Source organism: Pipra filicauda, unplaced genomic scaffold, assembly GCF_003945595.2.
Source record: "Pipra filicauda isolate LSUMZ 115617 unplaced genomic scaffold, ASM394559v2 scaffold72_size3293161_pilon, whole genome shotgun sequence".
Lineage (NCBI taxonomy): Eukaryota > Metazoa > Chordata > Aves > Passeriformes > Pipridae > Pipra > Pipra filicauda.
The window spans coordinates 461,864-489,317 of NW_024104898.1; the positions used below are offsets into that span (position 1 = coordinate 461,864).

Consider the following 27,454-nt stretch of genomic DNA (forward strand, 5'->3'; position numbering starts at 1 on the left):
AGGATGTCACTGGGAGAAGCGAAACAATAGCGGGGTCTCTATTTGGATTAAGCAGGGAACTTGTAAAAAATTTAACATCAGCGCAGTATTTATGGGCTTCCTAGTCAGTAACCTGCTGGACTGCCAACAGCTATTTTGAGCCCTTTCCCGTTCTGGGCAAGGCAGTTTCACTTGTATAAAACAGATGGGCAGGTGCCCTTAAATCTTTCACTACAGGGCGCTTGGCCGCGGCGGGTCCCTCGGAGCCGGTGCTGGATGCTCCGCACCCCGCTCAGCACCAACGCTCCGCCGCCCCGCTCCGGCCCCGCCGCTGGGCGGGGGGAGACGCCCCTGCGCCTCCCCAGCTCTCGCAGTGTTTGCCGTTTACCTGCAAATCGCAGACTGCGGAGTCGTGGAAGCCCAAGCGCTCCTTAACAACGCGTAAATAATGGAGGACAGGCAGGATGAATGAGCGTAGCGGGCGGAGACCGGGCTGAGCCTCACCCCGAAGGATCGGGGCGTCGAGGAGGTGAGGGGGAAGAGGGCTGAGGCGGAAAATCATCAGCTTTTAAGCACACCTCCGAGATGACCGTGCTCGGGGGACGGGGGCTGCCCACCCGAGGGCTTCAGCAGGACGCTGCTGGGGTGTAGGGAAGGTAGCCCGCCGCCACCTCGGCAATGAGCTCAAAAAAAGAAAAAAAAAGGGGGGGGGGGCGGGAAGGCAAAACCCCTTTATTGTTATTGTGGTTGTTCCTGGCCTCCCTGCCCGCCTCCCAGGCGGCGCTCCGCGGTGCCAGGATTTCCCTGCAGCCCGCCCTCCCCGCCCGCAGCGCCGGCGGCAGCGCCGCCTCCCCGCGGCCCCGCTCGCCGCCCGCGGCCCCGCGCCCGCCCCCGGGACACGGGGCGCCGCCGCCCGCGCACTGACAGGCGCTCGCAGGTGCCGCGCTCGCCCCGAGTCGCGGAGGGGCGGCCCCGCTGCCCTCCTGGCTCCGCACCGGCGGGAGGGAGGTAGCCTGGGAGGGAGGAGCGGCGGGGGAGCCGCCGGCAGCGCCGTAAGTTGGGGAGCGGGGCGGGAGGGCCGCCGGGCCGGGCTGCGCCTCCGAGCCCCGGCGCTGCCCTCTTGCCCCGGGGAGCGGCGGCGGAGCCGCAGCGCCAGCTCAGGGGCTTGGAGGGAGGGGACGCGTTTTGGGGTGGGTAGGAGAGTGTCCATTAATGATCGTGTTTGGCTGCTCGCGGGGTTCATGCCCGAGATGTCGCGAAGATGTCTCAGGGTGTTTCTACATCACTGAAATTCCGAGCTGAAATCCGCTCCTACAATTGGTTTAAACTTCCTTCTCAGTGTATTTTGGCATACCCGATTTTATGTCCTCGCCTTGGAGGCAGAAGGCATACCTAGCGTACATCCCCCTGAAACAGCCTGCGTTTTTTTTGTGAGGGATGTCCCCTTTTTCCCCTGCCGCACCTTCCTGCCCAGGAATAACCGTGCGCTTGAGTGCGCCGCCACTGCATGCCCGGCTGGGGCTTGGGCTGGACCGGGACCCGGACCTAGACCGAGGGCAGGCAGGACACTTGGAGCAAGTCAGTGGCCCAGATTGATGCTACTTGTGGAGCAAAAGGTTCAAGTCGTGAACTCAAGAAGAATTTGCGTTGGGTTGCTGATGAAGAAATGCGGGCTGTAGATTAATAAGAAGGACTTGATTTATTTTCGGTTGAAATTTAAAAGAGACCAAAATAGAGGAAGCAATTAATTTAGGACTTGCGTCACTGTAGACTGTTGTTATGTTTTAAAATAGGAAGAGATTTTATTATGAAATGCATAATGTAACAAATATGATCCTGATCTCTTACTTTCCTTTGAAAAATAATTGGGGGAGGGAGACAAAGAATGTTCCCGCAAATGAAATTCCTCACTCATAGACCATTATTTTCAGTTACAAATATATTGTAAGGATGTAACATTGTTCAGCAAAATGTAGAGGAAAAAAATCAGAAGGTTTAAGGTATGAAAATCTAAAGCTGAAAAATTCCTTAGATAGACACTACTAGAAATCTTATAATCCATGTGCCATGGCTCAGATGTTTAGAGGAATGACAGAGATACCAAAAAAGGCATCATGATACTCAGTGCAATTCTAGGAGCTGAATTTTCTCCTTCCCTACAGAAAAGGAAAGTGCATTTCTGGAAGCAAGAAGTGACAGATGTGGCATCTCAGCAGCTGGCTAAACATAAAAGCATGTATCAGCAGGTGATTACTGTTGGAAGGATTTATTTTTAAAGTGAAAGGCTTGAGCCTATTTTAGCGTTAGCTTTAAGATCTACTTGAGCTCTATGGCATATTAAAAATAGCCTTTCAGCAGAAACATTAAGAAAAGTAAGAGAAAACTCATATGTTCAAGACACTCCTTGCTTTGAACATTTGTTTTGTATTACAGCATACAGAGGAGAGGAACTGAGCAGGTTCTTCGGTGGTAGGATAGTACTGAAGGGAATGATTTTTCCTGGCTTCAGCATAAGCCAGCGATATCTGGGAAGGAAACAATGGGGCCTATCTTCTCCTTAGATTAAAGATAATCACACTTACTGTGCTCTTGTGCATCCACAGAGGTAAAAATCTGACTGCAGAAACTACCTCAGTGGTTCTGCTTCTCTTCTGTGATTGGTAAAGCCAGCCAGGATCACCAGGAGGTGGCCTGGGTGAATTTTAGAAAGGAAAGAGATGGATATCACCCTAAGAGGCAGCTCAGAACCACTCTTTCCCTGAGGCAATGTGGCTCTGCACCATCCCTATTTAAATGCTGTGGCTAAATGTCACATTGACTTCAAAGAGGCGTCTAAAACTGTTCCAAACCACTTATATCAGCTTTACAGTAACCAACAGAAGCCACTGTTCATGGCAAAACATGTTTTGCTCTCAGCTTTTCATAATTGGGTATGGTGCTTTGGTTTATAGTCTTCTAAGCTAGGTGGCTCCTTATAGAAGAAATTCTGGTCCTCTGCCCAAGTCTTGAGAAATAGTTTGGGGCAGGAAAGGGAACTCACATTTAAAAACAAATTTCCCTTTGCCATGCAGAATTTGCCACCAAGTTCTTCACTGCTTGTCAGTGAGGCTGTGTCCCAGGGGCTCAGCAGTGCTCCCTGACCAGTTCTTCCTCCCATCCCTCACCCTAGTTGGCAGAATTGCTGTGGATTGGGTCACCTGGTGCCTGTTTGGCCTTTGATAATCATGCAAAACATCAAAAACAGGCTTTCACCCTCCTGCATGCAGATGTTACTGTTTTGGTAACAAACAATCAAGCAAAAGCATAATTTCTTTCCTCTTACAATGATCAAGCCAGAGTAAATGTATTTTCTCAAGATCTTCACCATTTTGTGGAGAGCTGGCTACCTCTTCTTTCCCCAGTGGCAAAACTGAACCAATTGAGTGGTCTGTACCTAATAGCCATGGTATCCCCATGGGTAGAGCACTTACAGGAATGGCAGTATATCCTGTGTTTATTAGTTTGTGTGATAGCAAGATGAATTTCCCTAATAAACTCAAGCCTGAACTTTAAATGAGGATGTGGGAAGAATTGTGTTCAGACTGTTTTTAAATGATTTCCTCTCACTACAAAGCAGATCAGTTGCTAGCCAGGGAAAGCAGCTGGCTGGTGCTGAGGGAGGTGTCTGGGTAGAGCAGTGAGAGCGGATTTGAAGCACCACGTACAGAGCACAGGCTTTTGCAGGATGGCAGAATGAGTACAAGCTCAGGTAAACCTCGTGATGAAGAGACATACCTTTAGTGCTGCGTTAAAATAAGAAAGATTTCTGGATGACATTCATGCAAATAAGCATTACCTACAGTATTTTACAATGTTATGCATTTACCTTCATAAGGTTATTGAGCAAAGATACTGATACAGCTGGGAAGGTGACTCTAAACAGGAGCAGCTGGACCTGGCTGACAAGAAGACTAGCTTCCTCATAGTTCAAGGGTTAAATCAAAACCAGTAAAGCTTCAGAAAACACACTGCCAAGATATAATGAGATGATTACAAATGGATGGAGTTGACCAGGGTGACGAGATATATTTATACCTTTACTTAGGTTTCATTGGCATTTATGGAATAAATAGTCAAGTATAGAAACAAACATTCATCTTATGGTAAGCAACTGAGATTCTTCATTAGAGAGGCTAGGGAACTGCTGAATGTGTTTGGTTCCTTTTTGTGTTGTGTTTTTGTTTTTTTAAAGAGGGGAGATAAGCCATTTGCAGGCCATTTACGGGCTAAACCTACAGTCAAGTAGCACTTTTTAGTACCCGAAGATGTGAAAATGTGAAAGTGTTTTTTAAGTACTCAAACTAAATTATATCTTCGTGATCTTTGTAGCTTTTTATGCAGGACCATTTCGCTGAAATGTATATTTAGAACAAGTAATTTGAATTACTGTTATACTTACCTTTGAAATCATGAAAGTTGCGCAATACTCTTAAAACTTGATGACTAGTATCACTTGAATGCCAGGGAGCCACATTAAGGGTTTCAACCCCCGCTGTGGGTGGTACAACAACATACAACTTAACTATGCAAATGTTGTGTTCATACTATTTACTTACACTGAATAATAGAAGAAAGCTCACCAAGTCTGATACACTGCTTTGATTTCTATCATAAAGGTCAACGGGGAACAAGTCAGATAAGAAATTAAATGGACTGATACATTGAGTTACTGTGCTGGGGCTCATTCTGAATGAGCTAAGTGAACTTTTCTGTGGTTACGCGTAAACAGCAGTTGACCTTCTGTAGAGATAGAAGAGCTGATGACGAGCTGAAACTAGGTATGACTTGCTTAGTCAAGTCTGCAAGCTTGTTTAGATGCATTTAGATGGCAAATAATTTTTTCAAGTCATCTGTAGAGAACTTTCTAAAAATAAATACTACTTCATGTCTTTGCCTAAAAGACCTAAAATAGTATTTTTTTTCCTGTCCCTCTGAAATACCAGATGTTTCAAGTCCCTTTCTCACTGTTTTGCTGTAGGAATTTTATATGCATCTGAAGATTTGTGTTGTACCTTAAACAAAGGAAACAGGTGTTGAGTCTTCATTCCACGTGGGGTTCTTCCTATTAGAATATTAGACACTACTATAAAAATAGTAAGTAAAAGCAAATTATTAGTCTGAAATTTCATTTTTTTCGAGTTGACTTAAGTCTGTACAGTATAACGTTTAAGTCAAGCAAATCAAAAACCCTAAAGCCTGTTATGCTGGAAAAAGCAAGTATTCGTAAGTTGGAAAAAGCCTGCAGAAAATGGTGATACATATATAAGTGCATTATGGTCATCTTATTTCTTGCCTTAAACAGTATGTGGGGTGAATGAGGTGAGAAGTAGCAAAAAGAGAGGATCTGTTTGAAATTCTGGGCTAAAGCTGAAGGTCTTGCTCTGTCATAGCCCTTTTGGGTGGTGCAGATGGTCAAAGAACCAAAGCATGATTGGACAAGTAATGCAATATAGTCTTGGGATTTTCTTACTTTGTGTTCTGTGACTTTGTAACTTCAGTGCTCTACATACGATATTTCTAATTATGGGGTTCATAATTCTCAGTGATACTCTGCAAAGAAGATCAAAGGTGCTTTGCTGCCACCACAGTCAGCATCTATGAAGCATTTCTCCTAAGTGGTTGTGAAACCAGCTTTCTAACCAGCAGAGTTCTCAGTCATCATCTTCACTAGGAGAAACCCTGATACCTGTAAGCGCATGAGTAATAAGTCTTTAGCGAAGAAGAGGCACATGGATCTTGTTGTCTCGATAAACACTTTCTCTGTCCTATTCTATTAAAGCTCCTTATTGACTTTTAAGAAGGTGACTTTCTCAAGCCATATGACTGGGTCAGTTCCTGTGTAGTAGACAGGATTTTTTTGTGTGTTTGTTTTTTCTAGCACTTAAATGATGGACTAGTACCCAAGTGATGTACAGGAACGTAATGCCAGTGTTGCTGGGGATTTTTGCCCCACATTTATGTTCTTGCTCTTTTATTTTTTCCCATATTTCATTTATATCGTCAAGAAGTCATTCAAAAAGATTTTAAATTTTACAAAAAATTAATACTTTAGTAATTTAGAACCTTAAAAAAATCCTTATGATACCAGAACAATTTTTTATATATTCTTTGTTGTAATACTTCCTAAATCTAACCTTTTAAATTGTATTAATCGAGATATTGTGATAAGAAACAAGTTCCATTCTTTATTCCTTCTTATGTGTGTCTTCAATCCTACTTAAGTAAAGCCTAAATGTATCTCTTTCGTGAAGGTCTACGTATTTTTTAGAAACCTCTAACTTTACCTTTTTGCCTCAGTTAATATGTTTCATTGTATGTTTTGATTTAGTTTGACTTTAATTCTATTTATTCGTGAGATTGGGTAAATTAGATCTGCAGGCAAAGATTAGTCCAAAATGTGGTAGAGTTTAAGATGAATGTTTTGGTTTGCTTTTTCTCTCCCCTTTGCCATGCTTGAGATGCACACCATAAATATGCTGTCTTCTGTGTGACAGCTACCATTTAGAAACAGCATCTTGTTCAGGCACTCTTGCCGCTGCTTTTAATGATTAATTCTCTAGGGGAATGGCCAATCAATTTTAATTTTTGGTCTTTTATTTTTGGATTATTTGATAAACTGTCTTTTGGGAACTAAAGCATAGTTTCAGTTTGGTTAAAATTTATTTCCAGAGAATGGTTTGGTCAGTCTTCTCAATATTCAGATTTCAAATGATAGCTTAATCAATTTGAATTTTATGAGCTCCCTGTCATTTGAAGCATTCATGTGACTCATTGGTTCTTAACCATGTTTCTGTAACCACAAAGAATAAAAACAAAAGCGTCTCTGACACTAAAAACTGCACATGCCACAGTGAGGGTGAAGGAAAAAGATGATGCAGATTCTGCCCTTTGTAGTTTGATGTAAAGGTCAGCCATGCTATTTCTCCCCAGCTCTGTGCTCCTTGCAAAGGCACTCTTTTTTTTTTACCTTTTCCATGACTTGTCTGTATTCATTTGTAAGATGGTATGTGGTTATGTAGTGTTTCCCTTCTTTTAAGGAAGTGTGGCTGCTAGAAATAGTATTATGGGTGAGCCCAATTTAAGGCTTGAACAGCAGGAGAGCTAGATGATAAGTGAAAGAGGGACAAGGAAAGAACGGTGCCATTGATTTTCCTGCATGTCAGATGCAGCTCACATGTTTCTGCTCCAGATACGAAAGATCACTGCTCTTCATCAAGTTTAAGCTGATTCTTTGCTTGCTTGTGGCTCCTCTATTAGATGACCTTGGAATAATAACCATGGTTCATAAGATGATAAGATGTAGTGCATCTCTTCTGCTTGGATGTTTAAAAAACAGATGGGAGTATGGAAGTGAAGAATGGAATAGCATGTTCATACATAGGTTGCAAATATGGCATACAGAATTGTACTTCACTTCAGTCCAAAGAGTTGGAATGGGAAGGTGAAATAGGAGGGAGGTGATGCTCATACCAATAACAATTCTGTTGTAAAGCTAAATATCCCCAAAAGATGCAACAAAAGAAGAACTGTCTTCTGTGAGATTTTGTAGTTGTCATTTTATGTCTGCATAATTCTTAATATACCAGATACCTGGCTTGTGATTAGGGCTTTGGTGCTACAGAAATACAGATTTATAGTAATACATTGCTCAATTTGATCATCTTGCCTGGAAGGCAACTGTAGCATCTAGTTGGTTTGATGAAAATCTTAAATGAGAAGGTTGGATTGTTACTGTTATCATATCTGTCTAACTTGTTTCTTATTAATAATATGCAAAGTAATCAGTGGTACAGAGAAGTCGTACAGCCTGAATAGAGAATCTGTTGTTAGGAACAAGATAGTGGACTGAGCAGACCCGTAATTTGTATGGCAGCTGCTCTGTTCTGTATGTCCTTTCCCCACTTGCACGGTATGATTTTAGTGGAGAGGGAGGCTATCTTCTTGTGGTTTTACCTCTATGTACCTTCAGGCATGATGAATACCCATCTCAGCCTCCAGAGTCTTTTTAGATAAGATCCCCTGAGGTCAACAGCAAAGACAACAAAGTAATCCATTTTAAGACAGTGGGCTGTACAGCTCTCTTAAAAATACATACTTCTAGTCCTGAAGAAGAGTTACAATAGCAAGAATCCAAGAAGGTTATGAATCTGTAGGAGTTCCTAAAGGAGTGAGGACAAAAATAAAACCTACTTCTTGAAACAGACAATCAAGCGATTTATGCTGTGGACAGTTTTCAGCTTTTTGTCTGAGAATTAATTTCACTTTTAGTTGGAGTAGTTCTTTTACCTCGAGACTGCAACCATGCCTCTACTTTGGCAGAGGAATATACATTGTAAATAAGATATTTTGTGACATAATATAATAATATAATATTTGGATTACTGAAATATGCACTGACAGGTGTATAGGAGGAAGAGACAGGAGTAGCATCTAATGAAGCAGCAACAGAAAAGTTGGAAGCTTTTTGACACTGCCTTTGGTATGAATAGTATATCCATTCAAGTGTAAATCTTTTATGTGTATTCGGGTAATCTCTGAAAATACAAATATATAATCTGCAAGGAAAGAAGCAGGCTTCAATGCCCAAATGAATAATCTAAACATGAAAATAACTCCTGTTGCTAAATTCCAGCTAATTTTCAGGCATCAAACCTGCTTACATGTCTTTGTTCATTGCATCTACCCTTCCCCACTTCCACTGTTTTCCGTCTCCTGGTTCCGCATTCCTAGTTTTTATGCAGAGGTTCTGTCCTTCCTCTGAAATTGGGTTGATGGTTATTCCCACCTGTTGAGTTGTTTGTGGGGGTAGAGCAATGTAAGTTATAGGGGTGGTATTTTTAATAGAGAGGATTTTTGAAAATTCTAGGTGGCAGACACCACCAGAGTCTTGTAAAAATGATATAGTTTAACACCTTAAAATTGCCTGTCTTGGTGATTCACAGTGACAGGAGAAGACACATTCCCAGGTACAACTTTTAAGGTCAGGACTAGCTTTAAAAGTACAGAAGTGCTAGAACTTGTTAACAATGCTGCAGATTTTGGTGGGTGGTGTATCCATAGGAGTAAAGGGCATTATGGTAAAGCAGGGGAGTAGGAATACATAATTTAATTCTGTATTGTCTTGTTAGAGAAACAGTTTAAAAACTTTGGTTAAAATTCTTCCACCTCTTTCTAATCCTCATAATAAGCAAACAGATTGCTGCAGAATGAGGATAGTAAATGTTGGCTTGAATGGCAATGTCTGATATTTATAAACAACTCTGAAAATGAGCTTTAAAATAGAAGCTTTCAGGACATCTGAAGAGTAGGTGGACATGTTAAAAAGGCATCATCTAAGAAACTGTGTATATTCTCTCTGTAATAAATCAGTGTGGTATCTGCGGAAGTGGGAGCAGCTGTCTGTGTATGTACATATGTGTACATTAAAGATCCTCGACTGAAATGGTAACAGATGATTTTTCAGGTGCTCTGACTCTATGTTCTTTCAGTCCATCTGGTGAGATAGCTGTAGTTTGTAGTTTTTGGATAAATATCCTGGAAGTACAAATGTGATCCCAAAGTCAAGTTTTTCAGTAGTGACAATATATGGGAGATGTGGCTTGAAAAGAAATTACAGTTATATTGTCAAATTCAAGAACTATTTCAATTTCTCTTGACTAAAAGTAAATGAAGCCACATGGAATTTTTTTCATTGTGCTTTTCTTCAGGACCGAGTATCTGAAGTTGGACATGGACTCTGCTCAGTCATGCATCTGAGATACCCTTGTTAGAAAGCTGTACTTTAAAATGTTAAGTTTTTCCTGTTCATTTTGAATAGGCTAAGTCGCTGTGAAATGTGTGCCCTTCTGCTTGCATGTCAGCTTTTAAAGTTTCCAGATCTCAAACTGTTCATGGCAGTTTCACAGGAAAGAATTTATTTGGTTCTCCATGCAGGATTTGAAGTAGTGTCAAACACAGATATCTGCTTTTTTTGTCTTTTATTTCTATTTTGTGCTGAAAGATGAGAACTTTACAAACACAACATTTTGGATGAGAGCTCCATTTTATAACTTCCAGGAGATTTGCCCTTTCAACCTCCATAATCATGTTGATGGCCAAGAAAACACAATCTGTGGACAGAAAGGCTCTAAAAATTTAGTATGCCTTTCCCTAGATAAAAATGCTTTTCATTTAATTTTTAAAAGAAATGCCATGAATTTAGGGGAAAATACTTCATATCTTGAATGATAAAAGCCAGAGCAGACTATTGGGAACTTGTCTATGACAAGCTCTAGGCCTTTCCTGAGTTGTTACCCAGTTCTGTGTCAATATGATTCTTGGCTCTGCCACAGCTGTTTGAATTAGATAATGGTCAGTTCTTTGAAAAAAAAGAAAAAAAAATAACAAAGATTCAAATAAATCGCTCTGTTCCTCTCATTTCCATTATCTACCTATTGATTTTTCTCTCCTGCCCCTGATCCTCAGTCTTCCAGTGCAGGTCATCTTAGGGTGGTTTCTCCAACAGAAACGGATGAATTGAAAGCAAAGAGTTTAAGAGCATCCACTGGCAATGGAGGCTGCAAGTCCTGATGCCTATAGAAGAAAAAGCTACAACTTATCTTTGTAACGTTAGTCTGGCTTGGGAGTGACAGTACCTTTTAGAGGACTCAAATGGGCAGAAACTCCTATGAAATCAGGCATATTAAGCTGGTGTATAAGAAGTCATAATTGATCTACTGTGAAATTCCATGACAGGGAAAAAAGAATTTTCTTTTAATTTTCAGTGGATGTACTGGGCAGAAAGAGGAGCTGTGTATATTGCAAGTTGTACAGACCTATCCTTCCACTGCTGATGGAGCAGTTTGTATCTCGTCATCTATTTTGTAAAGCGAGAGTTTTGATTCAGATCATCTGATTTGCAGTAGTTACAGCTTCCAGTAATTACACTGATTCAAATACTGCTGAAAGAGAGAAAGAGAAAAAAGATGTATACTAAGTGACTTTAAAGAAAATTCATCTCGATTGTTTTTAAAGCTATCAAAAAGTGGCTGATCAAGGAGAAAATGACTGTTTCCAGGTACAAGGCAAATGACAGAATTTCAGTGGAAAGCCCAAGAAGAATATTTTGGTATCTGGAAAAAACACTTAAGAACATTTTCTGTATCTTCTGCATAAGAAAGGTCGCTAGCAAGAATTATTAAGGGAGTTTAAATATTTATTAAGCTTAATCAAGTTCTAAAGCAGCACTCAGTTTGTCTGTTGGATAGTAAGTCACTGGGGATGTAACAGTCCAAATGCAAGGCAGATTAACAGTCTCTCTGAATTTTTCAGGTATTCACAATTATTTGTTTTTAAAATTGAGATTTCACTTTAAGATGTAATGCTCTTTCAGCCCCTATTCGTACCTTAAGTGAAATTGCCTGCCTTGTTTTAGACAGTCTGAAACACTCACCTTGGGAGGCGTGAACTTAATCAGGAGCCATTAACCTGGGAACCTGGTGACTATAAAAAAGTTATCTGTTCTACTGCAAGATGCTAATGTGTTGTATTTGGAGAGTTTTAGTTTACTGACTAGGTGCAGATTTTTTTTGTTTGTTTTCATTGTTGTTTGAGCTTTTTTTCTCTTCCCAATGCTAAATTGTCTTTGCCTTCCCACTTTTGTTGAATGGGTTATGGTCTTTTCAGGAATGGGAAGAGTTTAACAGCAGTGTCTATGGCTGGATTTTTGTTTAAGAAGATACATATATGATTCGAATTATTGTAGGATAAACCGTATTTAATACTCTGTGTTGTAAGAGAACTTAAACCAACAATATTAAAATCCCATTTTCCTCAAGTATGTGGTTTAACTTAAGAAGCCTATGACTGTAGCTATAGGGGTGTTGATGAACTACTTCTAACATTGATCTTTGTAGCTGTTGGTGAACAATTTAATAATTTCCTCTAGTAAGGATTTCCTTGGGCTCTGAGGAAGGAGCCCAATTATGCTGCCCCGCTGCTTCTGCAGCCAGAAGGAGCATACCTCTGGTGAACCCAGGCCAGCGCCCATGTACAGAGGGAAAGAAGGAATGCCAGTTTGGTAATATCTTCCTTCTAGGAGTTACTGTACATGTCTTTTGCTGGGACTGTGTTTCGAAGTGTTTTGATTATGATATTTCTATTCCTTCCCGTGTGAGCTATATCCAGAGAGTCTATGGAACAGGCCCTATATTATCCATTAATTTCTTAGGGTCCAGTACTGAAGCAGCAACACTGAGATGCTGATGCCCTCCTCGGATGCAAGTTCCCTATTAAATTTCTGGAGTGTACTGTCTCTGTGCTCTTCTGTAATTCAGGGAGGTAAAGTTTGTTGCTTCCCTGTGTTTCTGCAAAGGCTATCTCTGTAAAACAGTACAGACTTTTACAAGAGAAGAGAGCCCCACACTGTGCCTTAAGTTAATGCAATCCTGATGCATTGTTACAGTGTTATATGTTATGGGTTTTTTTCAGGATATGGTTTGCACTCAGGACAAGGAAATTGACCTTGATTTCTGTTCCTTTGTCTACACTAAGAAAATCAGGAATACCTGGCCACTTACTTCTGTGGCTTGGATTCTGACCATCTTTACAGTGGTTTTGTTTTCTGAGTTGGTATTTGGTGGGGGGTTTTTGTTGTTGCTGTAGTAGTGTTTTATTTCCTTAGCTGTTATTTTCCCCCTGTCCCCCAAGGGTTTGAGCAGAATTTTTTGTCCGCACTTTAAGTGTCTGTCCTGGGCTCTACAACATGTCATCTTTTCTTAAATTTTTGAAGGGTGGTAAACCACACTAAGCTCCCATGTCTTGAATTCTAACGGCAAGAGCCATTAGAAATTTGCTTTAAATAGCCTGTAGTAAAGGTAGAATTTCATCTTACCTACTTATTAAAGGATTAAATAAATAAACATGCCCTTTACTTAGGAAAGTAGGTCCCTGAATTATGTTTTTATTTTTCTGCCTAACCCCCACTGCTTTCCATACCAGTTGTATGAATTGGTGTGTGAAAGACTTGCAGCACGTGGTAACGGCTCGTTCTTGGTCAATAGGAGGTGCATCCATGCCCAAAGGGATCACTTGCACCTCATTTCTGTGCTGTTAAGAGTTGTATAAACAAAACACGTGACAACCAAACAGAGCTATAGCAGTCTAGCAGCGTCACAACGCAATACAAGGCCTTGGTATAGTATGCTCTGTTTCAAAACCAGCTTCTCTCAACTCTGAAGTAATTACTGCAGCCTGGGTAAAGTTTAGGCTCAACATATTTACTGAGTTGGTTTAGTCAGACCTAAACATAACTTTTGCCTTGTGCAACAGATTGATTCTCCTACCTGTCCCTCAGTATTCAGTATCATGTGACGAGTGATATGTCTGAGATTACTAAAAGGTTAGCTGAGGTATTAATAAAATGCCTAGTGGTTGTTAAATTTGGATTGAATTTGGCTGTCAGACACCTGGCATAGGTCTCCTCAGTATCCTGAAAGTGGAATGCCACTGCTGACCAGTCTTAATTTTATAGACAATGGTTTTGGCAACGGATTATGTATTTAATGGTCAACTTCAGGATCTCTCTGCCTTTTGATCTCCCTTGTTGGGAGTGGCTGGTACTGAAGAGCACGTTTAGCAGTTACTTGGCCTTTATAAAAGAGAGTGAAAGGGACCTGCAAATGTAGGACTCTCTTTCTGAGGTAGGAGGGAGGGAAAGGAATTGTCTTGTTGAACTAGATGATCTTAAAGGTCTTTTCCGATGATTCTATCTGGGCCTGCGAGGGCTGCAGAGAGGTGCAGCTGGCTATTGGCATCTTTGTTACCTAATGTCTAGCCTAGTTTCTGTTGCAATATATGATTAAATTTGAGGTTTCCATTAATGTGGGTTTTGGAACAAATTAAATGTGACCGAGGTGCCAACAAGGATCTGAAATTTGTTTTCTGCTGAAGAACTCTTTATACAAATGAACACCAATTTGCATCATTAAGCGCACACTTCACTCAGGCTGCCCAACAGGATGGAACACTGAGATAGAAATTGCCTCTTGCAGTGCTTTTCTTATAAGGTGACAGCCACTTAAGCCCAGCAAGTGCTTTGGCCCATGTATGGGTTCTTTTACAGCCTTTCTGGGGAGGAGGTAGTTGTTTTAAAGCAGTCTGAGTTGGGTGTGATCCTCTTCAAAAGGCCTTTGTATCTTGTATTTCTTTAGATACTAACTAACACTTGGATATTCGTCTCTCCCTAGGCACCCCAAGGATTTACAGTGTTTTAGAGGTGCATGAGAGAGTTTGTTCGGTTAGGAGAATTCATCTTAAAAAGTTGTAACTTGTTTCTCTCAACAAACGCAAGTTGTTGTTTTGGTTGGTGTTGTGCCACTGTGTTTGTCAGTGTCGATTTATACCAAGTTTTAAATAGGATATTCTGCAACGAGTTTGTTTTCTGGTAGTTTGTAATCCTTTCAGGCTGGCTAACATTAACGAGAGGCAGCATTACTGTGGCTGGCTTTCTTTTGATCATGCACAGCCCTAGTCAGGAAATGGGTGAGGAGCGTGAGTCATGATTACATTACCCTAGTGTGACTGCCTACTAGGAGTTTTCTTTTTGCCGCCAATGCGCTTTCCCTTGACACTACTTCTGAAAACAAAATGACCATTTTGGAGCACTTTGAAATATTGACCTTTGAACAGAGAGATTTATGTTCTCTTGCAGTTTCAAGGCAAAGTTCTAAGCAGGAGCCCCTGCAGAGTGCAGAGTGAAAACGAATGTCTGCAAAATGCTTTTCCAGAAATCTGCAAAGGACAGGATTTGACTTGCAGTACACTAGATCTGCTTGGGTTCGTTGGATACAACATGCTTCCCTGACCCATTTAATTGTTCTGTCATGTTGCCTGCACATGCAAGCTCAAGGTCCAGTCTTGTCTTATACAGAGGCTGTTGTCTCGCTCACCATTTGGCTTAAGCTGTGTCTTAGAGCTCTACTTATCTCTTGAAATATGGCTGCAGTAATGGGAAGATAGGTGCTGAGTACTGGCTGAGGTAAAACCCTGAGTGTTGAGAAGGTAGCTTTAGTGGGGATTTGAGACAGCAGTATTTTGGACAGTTTAGTTAAATACAGGGATTTAGAATTTGAAAGAAATAACAGCTGCTAATCAGTAAACTAGCTTTAGCACTGAATTGCCACTGTGCCACTCTGAATGTTCAGACAGTACACTTCTGCACAAGTGCTGAGTATATTAATTTCTTTCAAATTAAACTGATTAACTCTGCCAGGTTTTAGGAGCAGTATGTGAAATATGACTACTGGCACAGAGAGTGAATGCACCCTGATACTACTTGATATATTGCAAGAAAAAAGAAGTCTGATCAATTGAGTACAGGCAGCTCAAGTTAACAGAACAGAAAGTCTGTGGCAGAGAGATCTCAGGAGGAAGTGGGGACCCCTGCACTGCTGTCCAGTGTGATGTGTCCCTGCCAGCTGGGGCATGTTGCAGGTGTCACTGACATGCTGCAGAGCAGCACCACATTATGACATGTCTTCCAGTTGTCGCTTATTCCTCCAGATACTTACCTCTGCTCAAACAGTGCTTTCAAATAGTGGAATTGTTTTGTTAGAAGTATAGTATAAACTCACAATGAAGATGTAATTTCTGGGTTTTACCTTTTGTTTCATCTAAGGGTGTTAAACCAGTTACTTTAGTTGTATTAATAATCTGCTTGGAATTGGATATAGGTAACCAAATTTTAGAAGCCTTATTTACTTCATGATTTTAGTCTCATTTCTTTAAAAGGGTATGAGTTGGACTAAAAAAGAAATTCAGTGAAGATTTTTGTAATCCACTGAGACATTTCCTTTCTTCCACCTACCCCAGCTCCTTTTTCTATATAATAAAACAAATAAGCCCTGTGTGACTTTATATTTTTCTGTAGCTTTATATGTCTACCTCATTGTTAGCCTTTGCATACAAAGGGCTCTCTGGCCTTCAAATTTGTTTTAAAACTAGTTTATCAGACACTTTAAGTGGTCAATACTTATTTAAAGTGAAACACTTTGAGAATTGAATAATAGACTGGTGATTATGATATTCCTATGTCACTTGTGTGTTTCGAGGAGATGATAAGGAATATTTGACTTAGAGATGAAGGGTATTTGAAAATTGGAGGTGGGGAGTTCAGGGTAGGGTTTTGTGGGTTTAGTTGATGGGGGATTTTTTTAATTGGAATCTTGCAAGATCCTTTTATGTTAGATTGCCTTTCGTTAAGATGCTTTCCATAAAATAGTAATAATAACTATAGTTAGAAAAACTTCATTTCAATATGACAGCAGTTTTGGGAACCCTAAGGCAGAAACAAGTGGAGCTACAAAGCCATTTTTGCATCAGAAGTGCATGAAACCTGGATATGAATCCATGGACACTTTTTCCTTGCAGAAGAGTTGGTTAAGGATTGCCCATCACTTCTGCCAGAACTCCTTTTTTTTTTAAGAGTGATATTTCAAGAGTCAGGTGAGCTATTGAAATTTCTTGGTGCAGCTGAAAGTAGCAATCTCACTCCCAGCCTTGTGATTTTACACCCCTTTCCTAGTTAGTTTTCACCCAGTTCTGTGTGCTGAGCTGGCCTATGAGGGGTCAAGCATGTGCACACAGTAGGGGGGAAGGGGAGAATGCCTTTCTGGCAGCAACTCTCTTGAAGCATTGCCATCAGGCACTCTGCAGCTGTTGGTAAGCCTGTACTGTAAACTGAGTCAGTGGGGAGAACTGCTGCTGTGACCAGTTTGCAGTGTGGCTTGTAGGTCTGTCTGCCCGCAGAGGGTACAAGGAACTGCAGTGCAGAACCGGGAACCAGCAGCGAGGAGTGAGGAATCCGGAGTGGGAACTTCTTAAACCGGCTTTGAGAGCAGCGTTGGGCTGGGGAACTACACCTTCTGTGTTAAGAGAAAGCCGTCTATGCTAACCTGCTCAGAATTACAAAGGGTGTGTAGTGTGGATTTGTTAATCCACTTAAAGTGATTTGAGTGCTGGGTGACATCAAAAGGGGCAACACTGCCTTCTTCAGTCCGTATCTTCCCAAGTTCTTCCACATGGCAATATCAGCACTTACATGAACATGCCTTGAGTTGTGTAAGGCAGCTGCTTTGGCTAAAAAATGTTCCTTTCTTCTCTCTGAGCAGATGAGATTTCAACCAGAGCAGTGTTTTAGGTGGCACATAGGCTCAGGTTATAGGGTTTGGGGTTTTTTTGTCAAATTTCACAATGTTTTTCCTTATGGCCTAAGAAAATGGATGGGCAAGTTTTTAGGCCTGTCCACCTTGTGGCTTATGAGTTCATGATTCCCAGCTATTTGCTTATCTGGTCTGTGACTTAGTAGGAGGAAATGTGTGACTGTGCTTCAGTGAACAGTCTGTCTGATGCAGCATAACCTCACCTTCACTGGCTGCGTTAGTTAACGTGCCAGACTTTGTACTGACATATACCTATGTGTAAATCTGCATGGTTTTGAAAGCCAATAAACTATATGGTATTAAATCCATATATATGAATGTACCAGCCAACAAAGCTAAGGAGAAAGTAATAAAGAGGGACCTGTTTCAGTCTGTGGAGCTGAACAACAAAATACAGTGAGCTCATTAAATCCCTGTCTCTGGAGAAGAAAAGAAAAGAAAGAAAGGTTTTTATTGTTCTAGAAAAGATGCTAATATTTCAAAGCTCAAAGCAAACTGTGACTGAAACCTGTTGGAAGGTGAAAAAAATTACTTGACTAAAAAAGGGAATTATTTAAGATATTGTAATGACTGGTCAAAAGCACAACTGCAAAAACAGACTCTATAAGGCATTTAATTTAATATTGCATCACAGCCAGATTTTTAAAATGTTAGTCCTCTGGAATGTCAACAAAGCATGTCTTAAAAACATTTAGAATCTTAGAATAAATGTCAGAAATAAGTCAGCATCAAAGAGGGATGCATTTCTACTGAAACAATCTTTTTATACTGCATTGAGCTGCATAATATTTTTATGAGCAGCTTGCTAATAAATACAAAATTATTGCAGTACAAATTTGCAAGTGGTGGACATTGGTGAAGAAATATATTGATGAGGAAGATGGAGAAAGCTCAACTGATTTATTGATTCACAGCCTGAGCACATTCACATAAAATATTTTCTTTTTCTGAAGAATTGCATTTTTTTTTATCCTAAAGAATAGAAATCCAGTTTATTTGCTGGAGAACGATAGTTTGGAAAACCTTTTTTTTTTTCCCTTTTTTTTTTTTTTTTTTGTTTGTTTTGTTTTGTTTTTGTTTTTGTTTGTTTTTTGTTTGTTTTTGTTTTTTTTGTTTATTCTCGTTTTATGGGGGGATTTTTGTTGTTCCTAAGGAATAGAGTCTTACTGGACAGTGTAATTTGAGCACTACCACTGACTGTGCTGGCAAAATTTGTCAATTAGATTAATATATGTGTATATTCATCCTAAAAAACTGGAATGGGAATGCTGACTCTAAATGGATAAAATCTAAAGGATAACAAATTCTTCTTTGGCCATTGTAGTTTTTTCTGCTTGGAGAACTTGTTATGCCAGCACAAGAAAGAATTCTGAAATGGTTGGTCATATAATGCTACCCTGTATATACAGGAAAATTCCTGTTGTAAGATGGTGAGAATAAAAGCAGAAATATGATCTTGTTTATAAACAAAGCAGTGATGATGGGAAGAAAGAAGTGATTTTTATCTTGTATATGCTGTTAGGGAGAAGGGTTTTGAAATCTTGTTACTAATTCTGATCTGCTCAAAAAAGGATGTTGGAAAATTGGAGGTGGTTCAAAAGAGAGGGAGGGAGAGATGTATCTGAAGGCTTAAAATTACTCCCCCACTATAACCACATGAGGAATTTCCCCTGTTCACTTCGATCAAAAAGGATGACTGAGAAACAACTTGGTTAGTATTCAAGTCCCTTAACAAGGCTGAAGGTTTCTGTTTGATAAAGGGCCTTTGTAATCTCACAGACTGATAAAGGACAAAACAATAACTGGAGACGGGGGCCAGGTGCTCAAATTAGACTTTTTTCTTCCTTTTTTTCCAAACCAGGTTGGCTTTCCTTTGTTGTTTTTTTTTTTTCTTACAAGCTAAAATGAAAATTCTTAAATAGATTAATTACTTAATTGATTTCAATATAATGTACAAGTACTTCAGTGGTTTAAAGTTAGTGGTCGTCTTCCGTGGTTAATATGATTTACTCCAGCTCAATCTATTTGAAAGTGTACTAGGCAGGGAAAAGCGACAAAATTTAAAGGTATCAACAATTAAAAATCATTTCTGGAACTTGTTTTTTCTTTATTTGTGAATGTAGGTTTTAGGGGTGGGAAAAAAAGGAGGATACTGGAGAAATGGAAGATACCTGGAGAGAAGGACACTGTATGCAGCCTATCCCTGGCTGTGCTTACACTTAATGGCAATTAACACTTTTTCAGGTGGACTGCTCACAGCTGGTATACTATTGTCTTTGATTTACATGGAAAAAAAGAGTTTTATAGCAAGGGAAATGAAAATGTATCCTTTCATGATTTTTCTTACAATTCACTTTCCCTTCCAAAGACAACTAATGAATTAGTCACTTTACAGGTTTTTTTTTAATTATTTCTCCCCAGCTGGTGTACCTCTGAGGTTGTCCAAGCCTTCCTTGTCATTCTTAAATGTATCTGTAGTACGGAGCATATTCACATTTTCTTACCCCTGAGCAGAATTTAAGCTGTTTCAAGTAGCTGTACCTTGGAGTATTTAGCCAGTAATAATCTGGAAGGATATATCAAATGGAACTCTGCAGGGCTATCTTCCATCTCTGCTACTACACAATATTTTCATGAATGAATGGAATGTATGCTTATTACATCCACAGATGATGCTAAACTAGTATGTTGCAGAGGTCAAGATTATATTTCCAAGTGATCCTGACCATTTGAAGTGTTTGAAGTTAGTAGAATGCAATGCAGTGAGTGCAAAGACTTTGCCCTTGTAGGGTATAACCAAGAAAAAGATACAGAATATCTAGCTAGACAACAGTTATTCACTAAAGCAGCTAGGTTTTAGTGGACCACAAATGAAACATAAGCCAACCATATTGTGATGCTGAAAGTAAAATGCAGAGAAAGAGAGAAATTGAGGTGTCAGCTTGAAAGTTGTCTTTGCTTTTGAGCATATTTAAAGAAGAATTTGAGCTTAGGGGAGGAAGACCAGAGAAGGAGGTTGGGGCGAAGAAGCTCTCCGGGTTTCAGAAAACATGCCCTATGTTGAAAAAGTAAAATAGTTGTGTTATTCAATCTGAAGAAGAAAAGGCTGAAAGGAGATGTAGAAGGCATAAAATAATTAATTGTATTAATCAGGACCCAGATTGGAGCAGGGGAGACTTTAGGTGCATCTTCTTTGATGACTAACCTCTGTGAAGTAAATGAACGTATGCAGTCTGCATGTACAGGGAATTTTAAGAGAAAGGTGGACAAGCATCTTCACAAGTAGCACAAGGCATCTGTATCTTTTCAGGACAATGGAGAAATTAATGAGCTGCATCCTCTTGACCGGTGCTTCTGTAGCTTTGGGAAAGATTTGGAATTATTTTTTCCTTCATTTTTTAAAAATGTGTATGATAGGATAAAATAGGTTAGATTTGATCTAGGAAAGTTGGGTGAATGCAATTTGAGAGAACTGAAGTGCAATTAGCCTGATTGTTTTTATAGAATAATTAAATCTAGTTTTTATAAAGTAATTAAATCTGTAGCTTTAGTCAGGTGCAAATTCTTTGATGAAAGGAGAAGCAAAGAGTCAAGGACTTCTAATATGATTGGGGAAGTTGACTTTAATACAGATGAATTCAAAGGGCCTCTTATAAACAATCTGGAGAGAGAAGAGTTACCACCTGATTTGGTTAAAGCTACTCAGAAGGTGTTGGCTCTATAAGCAGAAAGGTGATGGCCTGGTCTAGAAGTGGACAGACTTGTGATCTCATCTTCAGAGTCTGATAGTTGATATGGACACCTAAGTCCACAGGAACGTGAGAGGTAAGCCTTGTAGTACATTATCTGCTGCTTTTCTTGTACCTGAGGACTTGGTTAGGCTGGGAGTTTGTGTTGTGGCATTCAGGAGTTGTGACTTCATGAGTTCAGGCCCCTGTTAGAAAACCTGTAAAAACACGTTTTACACTGATGTTGTTTCAGGCATAGTGAAAGTAACAGTGTTGACAAGGATGCTCTCAACAGTTCACATACTGAAAGCTACTGGTAGCTAAAGCCTAAAATGAAGGAAACCCTAAAGCCTGATTCTTCTACACTTGCAGAAACTTCAGCATGTAGGAAAGTTGCAGCAGCTTATTGTGTAGTTTGTATCTGTCTTTTGCTATGTTACTGCATTTTCATTTCGTTATTTAAATAATGTACAGACTCTGCTTTCTCCTACTGACTTGCTCCACAAGATAATTCAATGCTATTTGAAATCATGCTTTGGAAAGGAGTTTCTCCAAAGTTCATGTGCCTCTAGTCAGTGATGTGTAAGGCAGAGCCCTTGCTAGGGATTGCCCTGTAGAAAGCCCATAGGCTTCCCAGCACAAACAGTTGCTTCTGGCTCTGTTTTGTGGAAATGTGATTTTCTTTCTGTCATTTCTTTGCTTAGGACACTGCTTAAGGATCTGGGTCTCTTAGGATTTGTGCACAAATAAAAGTCTGCACTTTGACCCTTATTTGTCTCTGGCTTTGCAAGCTTAGCTGTTGAGATATTTGCTGATAGTCTGTCCTTTTAAAATGGACTGTAGAATAAACTAAGGGATCCATGGAAAGCGTTGAGCTGTGTAGAAGGTGATGATTGCTGAGTGGACAGAAGGAGGATTGAGAAGTACCTCTAAAAATATTAGTCTTATACTAAGTTACCAAGCAAAACACTTAAATGAGAGTGTGAAGTGATAGGAATGAAAATGAGAAAGTGTTATAGCCAAACTAAAACTTTAATTTTCACTGGCCTGAAATTTCTCTGGTTTGGCTCATGCTTGGATCTTGTTAGGAGAGGGATATCTTTTCAACCAGAAGAAAAATCCTTTCATGTTGTTTTCTCTTAAATTAAGGTCTTCCACCATAGGCTGGCAGTCAAGGATTGTAGACTTGGTTTTCTGGTAATTTCTTATTCAGCTTTCCAGTTTGGCTATATAATCAGTTACTGAGCTGAAATTAGTTAAAACAGAGACTCTTTTAGCAGTAAGATCAGAAAAAGGTCTCCTTTAAGACAAGACCAACTTTACTGTATGGCCCCGTATTAAGATTGCAGTGTGATCCGTCCCTTCTCTTAGCCCGTGTGTACTTGTGATTCCATTAAATCTTGTTGAATGCAGGGAATGTGTTAAGGGTCCTGTGAAAATTTTGTTGACTAGTTTTGCAGGATTTGAGCTGGAGGCTTAGTCTTGTTAAGCTTTTCTTCATTTGCCAAAGTTTGATTTACATTTTTTTTCTTAATAAAAAGCCTACATATACTACATGTATATGTATTGATATAGGTTCTTCCTTATTTAGTTGTAAATGAAATATGAATAACAATAGTATTTCAACTAAGTGACTATTTCCAGATTTATGATATATTTCAATTGTTCAAAGTAGCTTAAAATCTGTACTCCTTTGGGCAGTAGTTGACAAAGAGGGTAGGTATGCAGAAACAAAATACAGTTGCTGTGAAACCTATGTTATATTGTACATGGAAAGCCTGTCCATTGAGGAGAGAACCCTTTTATTTACAGAGCGTAATTTGCAGATTTCCAATACAGTGGCTAGTGAAAACTGCAGCAAGGGTAGCCTTTGTCTTCAGCAGAGAAAACAATGCTTGCACTAAGCATATAATTGTGCAAGTTCCTGTCTTCAAATGCAAAGCCTCTTGCACTGGCCAAATGGAAGGCAAGGCCTTCACAATTAAAGGGACTGCTGTATAGAGAGAGATTATAATTCTTGATAGCGGAGTCTCTTGCAGCATCCTCTGAGGTAGTGTGGTTTTACACTGCCCCTTACTGGGGCTCTCTTGTAGCGCAAGAACTAAAGGAGATCTGGATGCCCAAAAGTTTGCTCTACCTACAGAGTTTTGGCATTTTTTTCCTCCTAAAGTATGAGCTAAATAAAATAAAGTGCTTTTCTTGTATGTCAGAATGGTCTATTAACACTAAAGTTATTTTACGCTTTATTTTTAATATTTCCTCATGTTCACATATTTCATTGTGTCCTTCAGGGTTTCTTTAAATCTCCTTGTGAAGTTCAGTAATAATGGTATTTGATACACATTCAAACTGGTGAAAGCCATGCAAGCTTTGAATGAACTAGGATTTGTCTTTCATTTTTAAACTAGTGACCAACAAGCATGACTTTGAACCGCATTGATGCTACATTGCCATTCATTCCAGATTAAAACATCTGAAAGAATGAGGAATCAGAATGAGAGAGAATTTGGCCTGTTATTTCTGTGAAGCGAGATAGAGCTGAGTTCACTAGATGAACATAAAACAACCTCATAGTTTACTTGATAATAGTTTTCTCTCTGGAGTTGAGGACATTTTGTTTGGCTAAATGGATTGCTTGGGCAGAACAATTATAAGAGGGAGAAACAATGCAGTAAATTTTACAGTTTAAAACTCCGAGGTAACTGACTTGACTCATTACTTCTGTCCCCTTTGAATGTGGCACAAGTAGTGATCTTAGGAGTTACTTTTGTATCTTGTAGTACTGACATGGAGTTAAGTTGGCGAAGTTTTGGGAATGTAATGTGAATCTCCTAGTATTCTGTAAGCCCTAATGAAGTACCATTTTACATTTACCTTCCTTCAAAGGAAGCTTTGAAGGGCTTCTAATTGATTGATGTGATCAATTATATTTTCAAAATTGATCTTAAAAGTATAAAATGCCCTCAGAAATTATTGAACATTGAGCTTATTTTGTATTTCAACTTTCATCTGTTTACATCTGATATATTTGGCGGGGGGGAGGGCTTTTCAGTGTTATCTGAAGTGCAGTAGATATCTGGTGGGAATCAAAAAACCAAAACACTAACCTGGCTAGATTCCCAGCTCCCCTTGTGATGCACAGTTAAGTACCCCACTGTAGGAACTAATTACTTGGGTTAAAGGATTTGTGAAAATACTTAAGTACTTCTTGACAATCTGGGTGTATAACCATACAGTACTAAGTTTTTAAAACTGGTGATTGTTACTGGGCTTAATTTGATGAAGGGAAATATCTACCAGGGCATGGATAAAAGGCAGCAAAAGTAAGTCTCGTTGCAGAGGGCTTCCCTTCACTTATTGTATAGAGCAGTCTTTCTGCAAGCTCCTTTACAGAGTGAGGATGGCAATGGACAAAGTGTGAGGGATTTGCAGCTGAGCATTCTGATGAGGAGGAGTGATCTGTGGTGCTTGGGCTTAATAGAGGAAAGTATAAAAATGGAGAAAAAATGCATTTATTCTGAGATTGCTCGGGGGTCAGGAACTGGTACTGTAAGGGAGAAATACACTGTTAAAGATTAATGAAGAGTGGTTTTCCATAACTTGCTGACCCAATAGCCTGTTAGCCCTTGTTAGCTCTATCAGGTTTCTCAAAGACCATGTTCTAATAGGACAACATGGTTTGCAAACACTGTTTCTTTTGGTTGCACAGAGCAACTCTGAGGCACTGCAGCCTCATGGCCTGCATAATTTGTGGGCTAGGCTATAACTGATATGAAGCATTTATGTAGTCTAAAGACTGTAGTCACAAGAATCAGTCTCTTCTAAGACATCTGCATTTGGATGTTCCTAATGAATTGTAAAGACCTGGACTAGCTCTTTTTTAAAGTACCTAAAACTGCCCATTTAAATGGACACAATTGTCAGAAATGTTGTTGGTGACAGTTTGTGAGAGTTCCAGCACTAAACGGGGGTATCTGAAGTTATCTGATTCAAGGGAGTCTACTCCATTTCCAAAATGGTTACCTGAATGATTCTGCCACTCTTCCTAGATCTACCAAAAAACTTAACATTGTTGAATGTTAAAAATGTGTTTCTGGATGTGCTCTCAAAGGCTAGCATTTTGAATGCCAGAATAAGGAGAAGATGAATTGTGCTCAGCAACTGTGTCTAAGAAACTCTGACTTCAAAAAAAGCTATGAAGTCAGAGAAAGGTTAGCTAGCCCATGTTAATCTAAACTCTTTTATCCTGCCTAATGAAGGGAAGCAACATCATAAAAGCTAATCCACAGACTGGAGCTGTCAGTACCATTATTAATTTCAGGTTTTGCTAAAAAAAAAAACGGAATGAATTAACGATAACCTGATTTTTTTATCCCATGCAGGTTTCCTCAAGTTCTGGAAGCAGCAGGGCATTTGGTTGCTTACTGACCCTGAAACTTGTGCTCTACCTTGCAAAGAGCTGAAGTGGGAGATATTCACCTTCACATACTCCGCAGTTGTCTGTATTAGAAGAAAGAGCCTTTATGTGCAAAAGTAGTTCAAGATGATGATGTAACATTGATAAAGCTGAAGCTCTTCTGAGAATAACTGACTTTCTAAGAGGCTTCTCCTTCCCCACCCCTCTTTTTTGTTTTTAAATAACTACTTCTCTCAGAGTCTACAACCAAGATGCCAGCCAAGACACCCATCTACTTGAAAGCTGCTAACAATAAGAAAGGGAAGAAATTCAAACTAAGGGATATCTTATCTCCTGATATGATCAGTCCACCACTTGGAGATTTTCGTCACACCATACACATTGGAAAAGAGGGACAACATGATGTTTTTGGAGACATCTCCTTTCTGCAGGGCAACTATGAGCTTTTGCCTGGAAATGAAGGTGAAACCAGAGTTAGCCAGTCTGGTCTCCACAATGAATTCTTAAGGGCAAACAGCACTTCTGAATCCATGTTTACAGAAACTCCATCACCAGTGCTCAAAAATGCTATTTCCCTTCCTGCCATTGGTGGTTCTCAAGCCCTTACTTTGCCCTTATTGTCACCAGTGACATTTAATTCAAAGCAAGAATCCATCAGGTCATCAAGAAATCCTAGGCTTAGCTGTGAGCCAGTAATAGAAGAAAAATTGCAGGAGAAAAGTAAACAGATGGAGGATGGAGAAACATACAAAGATGACATATGGGAGCAAAACGGTTCTTCGTCGCATTTTACTAATAGTAGCGACAGTCACTCATCCAGTTTTTCTGAACGATGCACTGATTGGCAAACAGTTGATTTATTTGATGACAGTCGGCTTTCATGTGAACTAACCAAGACAAAGACTAAGTCAGAAGAATCCCTCTCAGATCTTGCAGGCTCTCTTCTCTCACTACAACTCGACTTGGGGCCTTCACTTTTGGATGAGGTCCTCAACGTAATGGACAAGAATAAATCTTAGAACTGGTACTCCCTTGCTTCTTTATAAGTGATTCACTTAAAAACAAACAAACAAAAAAGACCGTAGTTCAAAAGTAGATACTTAAAAAATCAGCTGTATTTGCAGTTGTTTGACGGGTTTTCTAAAAATATTCTTAAAATACTATTTTTTTACCTATTGTTTTTCATGATTTTTACTACAATAAATTCTCATATCAGGAAGGTGAATTTGAATAGACATTTTCAGCAAACATAAAATGTTTTGAAGTACCAGTATTAATGATCAGAAACTTAAGAAACAGAGTTTGAGGATGATACTGATTGTGACATTTGGTTAGTTCACTTCTACGGGCTTCTGAATATGGGAGAATCTCTAAGCGTCAGAAAGGAGACTGATATTAATTATTCACTTTTATAAATTATTACAACATCACTTTACGTGTAGGCCTCTTTCTAGAACCTTGTGTTTGAGGGTTTGATAGTGTTTTTCTTCATTTTCCATAGTACCATTTCTGTTATAAATTCACCATAACTACTTTCTTGGTCTTATACTACCACCTTATATTCAGATATGAACAGTTTGAAGGCTTTTTCAGCTTGGACACCTGGTCCAGAGTCTCAGCTGCTTTAAATGAGTATGCACAAATTTACACAAGCTGAGGCTTGGGCCTGACACTGTATATGAAATGATATGTTGTAAACAGTGACACATGCAAGATATTATGGTTAAATTATTTTAAAAGTTGATATATATTTTCTATATGCATATTGGCTTTTTACTGCAGGGCCTACACATCCAGTATCTCATCAAAATAGTTGCTTGGCATTATTGGTGCTCTTCTGAAAAGTGTATATTTGTGTGTTTGAAAAGAAATATGTATTGATACTCCTGCTTTTTTCTTCATTTATTTCCACAACATGCTTAAACTCGCAGCTGATTATTTTAATTTTTGAAGAAGGCACTGGTTATTCACAATGCTTGTGATGTGTGCTGCAACAGCTAATGTTTTGGGAAATGTGGATCCTTCAATTACAGTACCTACATGGATTGCATAAATATCTTGTGCAATACAATAAAAAACCCTTTAAATTGCTA

General features: G+C 39.6%; 1 protein-coding gene across 4 annotated transcripts; it reads left to right on the forward strand.

Moving 5' to 3' along the window:
• The first annotated feature begins 376 nt into the window (after nt 1-376).
• Nucleotides 377-27,454, forward strand: CDC42EP3 (CDC42 effector protein 3). Of its 4 annotated transcripts, none has more exons than XM_027735139.2 (3): nt 377-508; nt 4,997-5,112; nt 25,327-27,454. In XM_027735139.2, exon 3 carries the CDS (start codon nt 25,613-25,615, stop codon nt 26,378-26,380), a length of 768 nt encoding a protein of 255 aa, XP_027590940.1. In that variant the 5' UTR covers nt 377-508; nt 4,997-5,112; nt 25,327-25,612; the 3' UTR covers nt 26,381-27,454. The 4 variants fall into 4 exon arrangements, with proteins under 4 accessions (XP_027590940.1, XP_027590938.1, XP_039245424.1 ...); XM_039389490.1 differs by lacking the exon at nt 377-508 and adding an exon at nt 866-1,031; XM_027735137.2 differs by lacking the exon at nt 4,997-5,112.